Below are 12,812 nucleotides of genomic sequence, written 5' to 3'. Positions count from 1 at the left end.
ACCAGGAGCTGAAAGCAGATACTTTGGAGGCAGGAACAAAAGCAGAACCATGAAGGAGCATAACTTACTGCCTTCTTCCTCATGGTTTGCTCAGTCAGTTGGCTTTCTTATACATCCCAGGACCACCTGCCTAGGGGTGACACTGCTCAGCATGGCACCTACTACAATGAACTGGGCCTGGCCACATCACTCAACAATGAAGAAAATGTCTCATTGTCTTGGCCACATGCCAGTCTGCTGGAGACAATTCTTCAGCTGAGGTTCCCCTCTTCCCTGGTGACCCAAGCTATTGTCAACCTGACAAAACCAAGTAAACAAGCAATTACACAAAAACAAGTAACATGTAAGGGAGCAAAGAGGAAAAGCCAAGTTTTGCCTCTAACTCCAGAGCTCTGGTCCCTACTCTATTCTCATTTGGTAGGCAAGTAACGAGCTGCCACGGATGATAAATATATCCAATATCACTGCCATTAGGCAGCTCTGAAATGGACGATCAGTCAATATGAAGCAAATTTTATTAGGTTGTTTTACTGTATAATCCCATGTACACACAGCCCAGAACAGGGAACAGGGCTACTCTTACATCTTCATTCTCTGTCCTGCTTCCTATATCTGCTTAGTAAATAAATATACCAGGAATCTTGAGCCCTGCCTCCACTTTAATGCTTTCCTGTAATCAGTTCCTTTGAAATGCAGGTTGTTGTGGGATCCATGTATAAAACAACCCAGCCTGAGCTAGAATGAACTTGCTATACAATATTTTAAGTCCGCTTTCCCAGGCAGGGGAATCAGAGTCAAAGTACACTAAGTCCTTACTGATGCCCATCAAATTCTTCTCAACCACAGTCTGTGGCATCTTCACACTCCCCTCAACACATTGCATGTTCTGCTGTATAAACAACATTTCACAGAGGCATAACATTTCAAGTATTTTAATTAAAGGTTAGGGACATTTATCATCTACATATAAAGTCTAAAGTAGAAATATCAGGAGATCCAAACTATTTGATGAAAACACATTTCAAATCCATAAAGCCTTCTCATAACTTCCTGACAGCTAATCCAAACAGCTGGGTAGCTCAGGGATTTGCATCCCAATGTGAGCATTAAAATGTGAAATGTTGCCTAATTAATCATTGTTTAGGAGACTCATCAGAATGGGGGCTTCCCATACTGGGAGTTACAAAAGCAGAGAGCTATACAAAGTAGGAGATCTTCAGCAAATTCATCTAAGTTAGGATTGAGCTAGGTGACAAGTGCGATTTGCATGCTCTAGTCCCCTGTACAACCCCCCCTCCCCGAGTAAAATCATATTGCAAATAAAGGATGGATCTTCCGTTCTGGCGGTGTTCAATAGACAAGACCATCATGATTTCAACACACTCTCTAAGCAGGTGTCAATTAACAGTTAAATGGTATTGCCCTGAGGATTAGAATAATCTCAAATCGTGTTTTAGGCAGTCTTGTCTGACAGCAGGGCCGTGATTATTTAAGTAGAGCAGTGGAGAGCAGATTTTCTGCCCCAAATTTCTCACTAAACCTCATTAGCTTAACCAGTACTTCACTCTGACTTGGTAAATGCTGCCTCAGTGTCAGATGACAGCAGGGAGTTTGTGGTCTTGTATTATACTCCTTATGGAAAGTAGCAGGTTTAGCATAAGTCAAGGAATATGTTAGGGAAAGAAACCATTATCATGTATTTCCCTTGTCACTTGACTTCCCCCAGAGGCCCTGTAACAACAGTTTTATAGACATGCAAGATATACAATGATTTGGGATATGGGTTGTGAAAGGAGATAAATTTCTAGCAAGCACAAGCTCCCTCAAGCCTTTCTTAAATGAGACTGCCCCTTCCTCAAGCTCCCAGCACTACCCCTTTTCTTCCCCACTACTCCCCATCCCCCACAGTTGCAGGCATCAGTCTATTCAAGAGCACAGACAGGTCACCCTGGCAGTGAACACTGCATCTAATTCCCAGACATTTCTAGAAGCTTTATTTCACCCTTCTTGTTTTAAGTGCTGACTTTTCAATAGTGGCTTACATTTGGAAACATTTATTTTATTACTGTTTTGGGAAAAAGGAAATGTAAATGTGTCAAGACATTTTGAATTGTGCTGTCCAAGTTTCTAGAGTATACACACTACTTAATTCAACTGCTTTAGACGTTTCCAGAGTATATGTACTATTTAATTCAACTGCTTTAGAGGTTTCCTTTTTGAATTAGAAATATAACAATGGAAGCTGGGGAAAAGGGCCCAGGGGATAAGAACATTTGTTCTGAAAATGTTCAGAACTGAGTTCAAACCCCAGCATCCATTGTGAAAAAGTCAGGCGAGCCGTATGTGCTGTAACCCTAGCATTTTGGGGCAAAGACAGGCAGATCCTGAGAGTTCCTCGTTCATCCAGTCTAGTCAAAATGACAAGCTTCTGAAAGAGTGAGAGATTCTGTCTCAATGAAGGAAGGGGGAGAGTTGACAGAAAAGGAAAACTGATGTTTTGCTCTGGCCTCCCTGCATATCTGCACACTCATGTACATAAAGTACACATACTAAACACACTCACCACACACACACACACACACAGACACACAAACACACACCACACACATTTACACAACATACGCAAAGAAAATCACATACACTCATATCAAGTTTAGACAATACTTATCACAGATATGCAACCCACCCCATATCACCCCATGTACAGTCACACACACACAACACACACAGAAACACACACACACACACACATCATACCACACATACACACTCAGAAGTTTCTAAGAGCATAGTGGATATTTTCATATAGTATGCTGTAGTCTTAACAAAAGACATATTTTGGCTATTTCATTAATTTTTTCTATTGAAATTTTATTATCATTTAATAAATACTATTCTGGGGATTATTTAACATAGCATTCCGTGTAAAATTATCTCTATTTCCTAAGAGGTTTCTTAATACAACTTATAGGAAATAAGCACACTTGGGTTTCAGGACTCCAGACATTGCGCTCAGGTTGCCTTACTGTGGTGTGTTTAATAAAACTCTCCTTCCTTATTGATATGTGAAGCCCAGGTCGAGGAAAGAACAGAAAGGAAATCTTCAGGAAATTGCTTTACATTTACATCTTTTTAAAAAGTAGCCCTTTCTCCGTGTGTTAGCTGTCTCAACTGTTGAGTATGTGATTGTCAACAGAACAAGCTCAGCGCCCCTCTTGAACCTCTGACTGAACCTTCCTTCATCCAGCAAGTTAACACTATTCAACTATCCAGTTTCAAAACAGCTCAAAAAGCTCTCTCCCCATGCCCCACTTCCAAGGGAAGGGAAATGCAGGTACACTGCAATAATAATATTTCGTTCTTTGGGGAAGAAACCTTTTTTTTTTAACAATCTCCGAATTCCTTTGATATTCTTTTTTCTCTAGAGAAAAGAATTTGACTCTCCTCCCGTAAGCTCATTATTGGCTTTCCAAAGGATGCTTTCCCGGTCTCAATCCAGAGAGCTTTGTTTATTATTGCACCAAGTTCCTGCCTTTTGTTCTGCAAGTTCTGAAGTGCCAAGCGTCTCTGAGGCCGTGAGAGCCGCCGCTAAGATTTCACAGCCCGGTAAGGAACACCTGCTCTCCAGATCCCACCCGGGATGATGGCCCGATCGGCCGGATCGCAGCGAGCTCACCTGTGCGGCATCCCGGTGGTGTGTGCAGTAGTGTGCTCGCTCGACAGCTCGCAGAGCCTTAGGTACCAGTTCATCTCCACCTCCCGCAGCAGGGCCAGCTGCCTTGCCCTGAGCTGGCTTTGCCCTGAGGGGCTGAGGCTGCTGTCTTTGACATTTTCGGGGGCTTTCTTGGGAGATCTGTCTTTCCCCCCTGAAGAAAGGCCAGACTGCTTTCTAAACTTGCTGTTGTCTTCGGAGATCTGACTCCCTGCAGCGCCAGTACGGGCTGCCAGCATCCTGGAAGTTCCTGTCTGCCTGCCTGGGAAGACGCTAAGCGACTGTCATCAAAGTAATTTGAATTGATTTCTGCTGCTGTCTCCCTCCGCTGCCCTGCCTTCCCGCCCCCCACCTTAACCTTATCCTGCTGCGGACCTGTAACTGAGCCTGCTGCACTTGGAATGAAAGGCTATCTACCTCTAAAGTTTCCTGGCGGAGGAAAGGCGGCTACTACCTGTCACTTGGAATATGGAAATTCAAGTCTCCAAAACTTTGTAATTCTGAAGTTTATGAAGTATATCTGCTTTAAAGATAGGAATATGACTTCATTCAACAATGGCAACTTTACCTTAGACAATAAGATTTGGGTAAATTATATTCCACTGCCACATTAGAGTTACTTTTTTTTTTTTTTAAATAAAAGCCCTCTCGAGACTCATCAGCCTCTTTTGCAGCCTTTTTGAAAGTTTCAATGTGAATTTCTTCTAGTAAGAATAACACTCTCAATGCATGAGACAGGTTACCTAACCTTCTGGCTAAGCTGTAGTGTGAAATACTGGATGATTTTCACATTCTATTAGGAGCAGAAGGCTCTCTGAATGTCAACGAACCATAAAAGACACCAGATGCTTTTTTGATTCCTTTTGTAAGAACAGTAAACCTACCAGAGCTGATTCCAATAATTGACTATTGAGTTTTTTATAATTCATGGAAAACCTAAAAATCATTTTATAACTGGATTTGCAGCTAGAGTTGAAGTGGAGTCAGAGGAAGGAATAGGGATGTTTATGTGTACATATGTATTTGTATGTGGCTGTGCCTATGTATGTTAAGTGCACATGAAAACGAGCTCTGAAGAAAGAAGGATTTAGTTAATGCATTTTTGATTAAGACACATGGATAGAACCCAAGCTTTCTTAAGGATATATAACCTGTGTTTTGTCTCGCAGGATCCATGCTATCCATGATACCACTACTCACTCAAGATTCCCATGACTGAGTTATTTGATATTATAAACCCCTGGCTCCCCTAATCATCCTAAGTCCCTCCTATCTATCCCCTATCCCTGTGTCTGCTCTATGTGGGTCTGGGAATATCTGTGAATTTTCCTGTTTATGACAAGACCACTGGTTAAAATCATACAGGTATATCAAGTTCTTATGCATTCTGAGAAGGCCAGTGAGGAAAGGAATAAAGAGATCGGGGAACAGTAGCTCTTCAGAAGCCTGCCAACATTTCCGAGAACCCTTAACAGTTGTTAGTTGATCAAAGTCAAGAATTAGATGATAGCAGTCATATTATGTATAGGGAAATGACATTCATGCTGAATCTAGGCTTAGAAACGAGCAATAACCCATACGGAGCTCAAAACACTTATCAGAGGCCAAGGAATCAGCTGAGATCAGCTACCAGAATCAGTCCCGCCTCCACCAGGACTTCCAGCACCAACAGACTGCAATCTTTTTGGTGCCTTCCATTGACTTTACCTCTTTGATCATTCAAGAGTATGAGAGTATCCATTGCAGCTAGGCTTTCTGCTGTGCAGACTTTACAGACAAACTTCCTACTTAGACGTTCTTAGACTTAAGTCAAATATGGACTCTACACTAGTCACAATAGCCAGGATAAAACCAGCATAGATACCCACCAACGAGAAAATGGAATGAATTTTTGTTATAGTTACACAATAGAGTTTTATTCATCTATGAAAATATTAAAATTATGTCATCTACAGGAAAAAGATGGAACTAGAGATTATTTTAACAAAATGACCCAGAAAGGCAAATATCATATTTTCTCCCACATTTATAATCTATTTATCTATGTATCTAGCTATACACACGCACACATAAGACATGAATGTGGAAAAGGTTACAAGAGAGTAACTGAGATAAAGATAAAAAATGTGGTTTTATACACAGAATTTAGTATATATATGTGTGTGTGTGTCTATATACATATAAATACTTATATAAATATGTATGTATTACTTAATTCTTTAATACTTTAGTTTTCCTATCTATAAAATAGATAAACATATTATTACAGTTTTCATATGTGAATCTCAAAGCTCTCCACTTCTTTTACATTTCTTTCTGAAGAGTAGAATGTTTTTTCCTACTCATGGTTCTAGGGCTCTGACTGCTTTCATTTGTAACATATGAACAAGTAAGAATAGTATATGACATCTATGGTTAGATTGGAATGGCCATGAGGTTTCTACTCATGTATAGGGCAGTTCACTTTGGGAGATTTCCACTATCTTTGGGGAATGTGACTACCGGATATTGCCATCCAAGTGACTTCCCAGACAGCATTAGCTGCTTATTGAATGATCCAGCTAGGATATTCCTCATAGCTGCCTACTGTACAAGACATCTCCAAGTCATCTCTGCATGCTCACACGCCCTGCTCAGAGTCAAATTGCCAAGGTTGTGACAGAAACTACTCTTTGCCTTATTATGACCGTTAAGTTTGTGGTTATTTATGAATAATATTTTTATTAGAAACCTTTGATAAAACATGTGTGCAAAACTTTGAATGTTGACTATGTATTAAATGCAACAGATATCAGCATCAACTTTACTGCAGCAAGATTACAGAACTAAAATGCAGACTTCCTGTGTATTCTCTCCTTTCAAACATTTAAAACTAAGTATCAAGGTAAATACTAAGTACTCAATGTTGTGTCATATGTTAAGTAGTCGCCAAGGATACAGGCATAGTGTACTGAATTGTTGTTTTAAAAATTTCTCACAAAGGTCATCCAGAGACTACCCCACCTGAGGATCCATCCCATATGCAGACACCAAACCCAGTCACTATTGCTGATGCCAAGAAGTGCTTGCTGACAGGAGCCAGGTATGGGTGTCTCCTGAGAGGCTCTGCTAGAGCCCTACTGATATAGATGAGATGGTTGCATCTAACCATTGGACTGAACAAGGAGACTCCAATGGAAGAGTTAGAGAAAAGACTGAAGGAGCTGAAGGTGTTTGCAACACCATAGGAAGAACAACAATATCAACCAACCAGACCCTACCAGAGTTCCCAGGGACTAAACCACCAACCAATGAGTACACATGGAGGAACCCATGACTCTAGCCACATATGTAGCAGAGGGTGGCATTGTCCAGAATTAATAGGAAGAAAAGCCCTTGGTCCTATAAAGGCTCATTTCCCCAATGTAGTGTAATGCCAGGGCGTTGAGGTTGGAGTGGGTGGGTGGGAGTGGAAACATCCTCACAGATGTAGGGGGAGGGGGAAGGGGTACGGGAGAGGGAGGAAAGGGGATAATATTTGAAATGTAAATACATAAAATATCCAAGAAAAATAAAATTAAAAAAATTCTTACATCATCTTAAATTTATCCAATATAATTGAAGTCACAAGGGGTTTGACATCATCCTTCTACATACAGCAGCTAGGAAGGAATTTTATATGGTTCCTTTTTCTCTCTGAACCAGTTTCTTCAGCCCATCTCACCCACTACATAACGTTTGATTGCTTCACAGTCTTTTACCTATGATCTTGCGAAATAACTCTAAAATAAGATATAAAAATTGTAAACATCTCAATTTCATGCCTATTATATTTTATAATATAGGAATTGAATAATCGTGACAATTAATTATTGTACATAATACTTCAAACTGGATTTGATATATTTTGATACCTTGGTGCCTAATATAAAAAGCAAACTAATTTCACTATATACAAAACTACATTATAGTATACCAGATCACATGTTATTTCATATTATATATTTTATTACTCTTTGAGATTTCATACATGCATGATATATGATTGTATTGTAATTTTAATTGTAATTGTATTCTCTTAGGCCAACATTCCTCCTCTTAACTCCTTCTAGATCCATCCTCACCCTTCCAACTCCCCTTCCAATTTCCTTTCTTCTTTTTCTAATCTAACTGAGCCTAACTTGTGCTGCTCACGTGAATCAGCGGGAGACTAATCACTGACGTGTAATCAAACTACCCGGAACCATACCTCTAAAGAAGACAGATGATCTGTCTGCTAGAAGCCAACAATTGTCCAGAGCTCCTCAGCTAGGTGTAGGGGCGTTTGAACCTCCCTGGAAATGCTGGAAAGTCAACTAGCTTGACCTTTACAGGGCTTGTGTAGGAAGCCACAGCTGCTATGGGTTCATGTCCTACCTAGAAGGCACTGTTTCCTCTGGAGCTCTGGATCTTACGCTCTTTCCACCCTATCCCCATCTCCACCCTCACTTCTGTAATATTTTCCAGTTTCTGGGAAGGATTGTGATATAGATATCCTATTTATGACGGAGCACTCTGAAGACACATATTCTCTGGACTTCATATGGTGTGAGTTTTCTATATGATTGCTGTCTGGTACATGAAGCTTCTCTGATGAGGACTGAGAGTTGTCCTGAACAAAGGGTAGAGTACATATTTAGAGAGCAGTTTGACACTATGTCCATTTATCAAAATAATAGGAGTAGATTTACCCCTTTGATTTATGAGCTCTCCAGCCACTGTTTTTTGGTCAAATTGAGAGTACAAGGCATCTGTTTCCTCTTACTGATCAGGTTTTAACATCAATCATAAAGTGATTGGTGCCACTGCTGTACCCATGGATACCTTGTCATGCCAGTCTTTATTGCACCTTACAGGGTTTACAGCTGGGGAAGAGTGTTGATGACTTTTGTCCCCAGAAGCCTACATTGTACTTTCTGGTATTAAGAGAGCTGGACAATAAGAAGGATCCATTCCAGTTGGTAACCACTTGATTTCTCTATGTCCTGGTGTTATATGAGTGATACTATCTCTTAAGTTGTCTGTCAGAGGCATCCTCGACACCCTCAAAACAAAACAAGTTATTACCATTGGTCTTAGTTACAGACCAAAACTTGACAGAAAATCCCTATTGTTGACACTATATATTTTTTTTAAAAAAATACAAATTCATATTTTTCTCTGGCTTCATAATGAAAAAAATCAAATAACAATTCACATTTCTAATATATTATTATCACCCCTCACACACTATCTGGTAAAAAGAAATAAATCTGTTTCTCATCCCTCCTCAAGATAGAGGAATGGCATATTTAATAAGATGTAAACCTAACAAGTATTGTGAGTATACTTTTGACTTATATTTTCTAATAATTATATTAGCTCATTAGATCACATTGCCTCAAAGGAACCTTATTAGTAAAAACCATAAATACTATTAATGACAAAATAAATGGTAAAAGTAAATCAACAGTTGTCTACTATAAATGGAGACAAAGAAATCACTTAATTCTGCAAAAGCAAATGGGATTTAATGAAATCATCCAGAGGTAGATGAATCTCAGCTCTATCTTATGTAAACCTTGACAAGTTATTTATTTTAAGTCTCTGTCTTAGTTAGGATTCCTATTTCTGTGTTGAAACACCATGACCAAAAGCATCCTGGGGAGGAAAGGGTTTGTTTATTTGGCTCACATATCCTGAAATACAGTCCAACAAAGGAATGCAAAGCAAGACCACAAACCTAGCCAGAACCTGGAGGCAGGAGCTGCTACAGAAGCTATGGAGGGGTGCTGCCTACTTGCTTGCTCCTCAGGGCTTGCTCAGTCTATTTTCTTATAATATCCAAGGCCACTAGTCCAGGGATGGTACCACCAACAATGGGCCAGGCCATTCCACATCAATCACATTAAGAAAATGTTCTAGAGACTTGCCTACAGCCTGGTCTTATGGAGGCATTTTCTCAGCTGAGGTTCTCCCCTCTCAGATGACTCTAGCTTGGGTCAAGTTGACATAAAACTAGCCAGCACAGTTCCAATGCCTACAAAAGAAAAAAATATGGCTTATACTATTTCTATAAGAATTATGAATACTTCAGATAAAACAATTGAGACCTAGTAGGGCATCAATAAATGATCTTGTCATTTATTATTGTATTATTTCCATTTCAAGACCTAGAGTGATTTTTAGATGTGGCAGAACATCCACATATGCTTTTTTGTAACATTGAAGTATTTGGCCCATTTTTTTTCATAGTCTGATTAATAAAAGTCGCTTTGTGTGATTGCCAGTTCTCGTGATGTTCAGGTCATATCACCAGGGAGCTCTTGATTCTGCAATGCCTGTTACCTAATTTAGGACACACTCTCTGGGGGCTGATCAGAAACAGAAAGACTGGAAATCTAGCCACTTCCCTATGAAATATAGGCTGCCTAAATGCTGCGGCTACTTAGGGCACAAGTTAGGAACTTAAGGAGACTGATTCAGTAGGATCACTGACTACAGAACTGCCTACAGAGCCTCCATCTTTTCTAGAAAAGCCAGGAAACATTCTAGGCTTTCAGCTGCTGTAAGGAACAGAGCTCATTAGCTTTCTTTTCTCACCTTCACATAAATTGAGTGTTCTTTATTTAGAATATTTGGGAACAGAGTATTTTTTTATTTCAGATTTTAGAATATTTACATACAGATAATAAGATAACTTGGAGGTGAGATTAAAGTATAACATTTGTATATGCCTCATATACATTTTATTAAAAATTCTTTGAAGATAGTTTTGTATAATATTTTTAGTATGGCTGCATTTTGACCATGTTATAAATGGGATTCCTCACTCCCCACCTTTTTTGCAATCATACCAACTTCAAAAAGCTTCACATTTTGGAATATTTTAGCTTTGGGGGTTAGATTTCAGATTAAGGATTCTCAACCTTCATTGTAAAACACAGTTTTGGGTTCTCACAATGTGGTCCAAGGAACAGGTAGCTGCCCAGGCAACACCTGGGAGCTTATTAGAAACAGAATCGCCAGTATTACTGAGTAGGGCCTGTATTTTAATAAGCCCCCTCAGGTATTGCATTTGAACACTCAAGTTTGAGAAACAGGAGTCTGCATATCTTAGGAAGCTGGAGAGTTTGAAGAGGTTGAACAGAATGGCAAATGCATAATTCAGAAATAGTAGCGAGAAAACTGAGATCTCAAGAAGTAGGTAACTTTCCCAGGTCTACCACTACAAAATGGATTCCAAAAATTTATGCATTGTAATTAATATCCCACATTTTTATGTAAGAAATACATATTCTTCAGATGTGAATTAAATAGCAGTTAAAGAATAAATATGGGCAAATCCTGTGGGGGAGAGAGCTGAACTCCCAGAAGTGCAGACAATCCTGAGACCTCAGGGAAGATAGCCACTTCTGCCTACATTCCTGGCCCAAGAGGAACCTGCATAGTGGCCTCTGGCTACAGGAATATAGAACAGCAGGAATATAGAACAATCAGCAGCAGGAACCTGTTGGTCTCCGCCTGCACCCAGAACTGAACTGGTCTCACAGCTCCCTGCATCCAAATCCCATCGGGGAGAGAGCTGGACTCTCGGAAGTGTGGACACTCCTGAGAACTCAGAGGAGACAACAACTTTCTGCCCACATTCCTGACCCAAGAAGAAACCACCTAGTGCTATCTGTGCCCTCTGGGCACAGGGACCTAGGAACAGTCAGGGGCAGGACCCTTTGGGCTTCTGCTTGAGCCCAGAGCTGAAAGCCAGTTGCCAGGAACACCCACACACCTGAGAGCAGAGGTAAGACCAACTTTTCTGTTCTAAGTAACTCACCTGGAGGTTTCAGGTCACACAAACTCAGGAGTAGGTCTCTGTTCCCAGATGCAGCTGAAAGAAAACAGGCCTACAGGAGGGTCAAGCTACTTTCAGAGACAGCAAGACAAGCTAACACCAGAGATAACCTGATCTGGTGAGAGGCAAGCACAGGAACCTAAGCAACAGAAACCAAGACTACTTGGCTTCATCAGAGTCCAGTTCTCCCACCAAAGCAAATACTGGATATCTAAACACACTGGAAAAGCAAGCTTTGGATTTAAAATCACATCTTATGATGATGATAGAGGACTTTAAGAAGTACATAAATAACCTCCTTAAAGAAATACAGGATAACACAAGTAAACACGTTGAAGCCCTTAATGAGGAAAGACAAAAATCCCTTAATGAATTATAGGAAAACATAACCAAACAGGTGAAGGAATTGAACAAAACCGCACCCAGGATTTAAAGATGAAAATAGAAACAATAAAGAAAGCACAGCGGGAGACAACCCTGGAGATAGAAATCCCAGGAAAGAGATCAGGAGTCATAGATGCAAGCATCACCAACAGAATACAAGAGGTAGAAGAGAGAATCTCAGGGGCACAGAAAACATCGACACAACCATCAAAGATAATATAAAAGAAAAAAAAGCTCCTAGCCCAAAACATCCAGGATATCCAATACACAATGAAAAGATCAAGCCTAAGGATAATAGGTATAGAAGAGAGTGAAGAACCCAACTTAAAGGCCATTAAATATCTTCAACAAAATTATAGAAGAAAACTTCCCTAACTTAAAGAGAGAGATGCCCATATAAACATAGACAAAGCTGACAGCACTCCAAATAGATTGGACAAGAAAAGAAATTCCTCCCATCACATAATTGTCAAAACACGAAATGCACAAAACAAAGAAAGAATAGTAAAAGCAGTAGAGGAAAAAGGTCAAGTGACATATAAAGGCAGACCTATCAGAATTACATAAGACTTCACACCAGAGACTTGTGAAAGCCAGAAGATCTTGTGCAGATGTCATCAGACCCTAAGAGAACACAAATGTCAGCCCAGGCTACAATATCCAGCAAAACTCTCAATTAACATAGATGGAGAAACCAAGATATTCCATGACAAAACCAAATTTACACAATGTCTTTCTAGAAATTCAGTCTGAAGCAGGATAATAGATGGAAAACTCCAACACAATGAGGGAAACTATACCCTAGAAAAAGCACTAAAATAATCTCCTTGCAACACAACCAAAAGGAGAGAGACACACAGACATAGTTGT

General features: G+C 39.9%; 1 protein-coding gene across 1 annotated transcript in view; it reads right to left on the bottom strand.

Moving 5' to 3' along the window:
* Kcnab1 (potassium voltage-gated channel subfamily A regulatory beta subunit 1) overlaps window positions 1-4,115 on the bottom strand; it is a 456,882-nt gene extending 452,767 nt beyond the window's left edge. Inside the window, exon 1 of the mRNA XM_087621134.1 lies at window positions 3,677-4,115. Within this exon, the coding sequence (XP_087477260.1) occupies window positions 3,677-3,951 (275 nt within the window). The 5' untranslated portion in view covers window positions 3,952-4,115. The remainder of the gene's footprint in view (window positions 1-3,676) is intronic.
* Window positions 4,116-12,812: the final 8,697 nt, after the last annotated feature.

This window comes from Rattus norvegicus, chromosome 2, assembly GCF_021556685.1.
Source record: "Rattus norvegicus strain SHRSP/BbbUtx chromosome 2, alternate assembly SHRSP_T2T, whole genome shotgun sequence".
NCBI lineage: Eukaryota > Metazoa > Chordata > Mammalia > Rodentia > Muridae > Rattus > Rattus norvegicus.
This window is presented reverse-complemented; position numbering and strand designations above follow the sequence as displayed.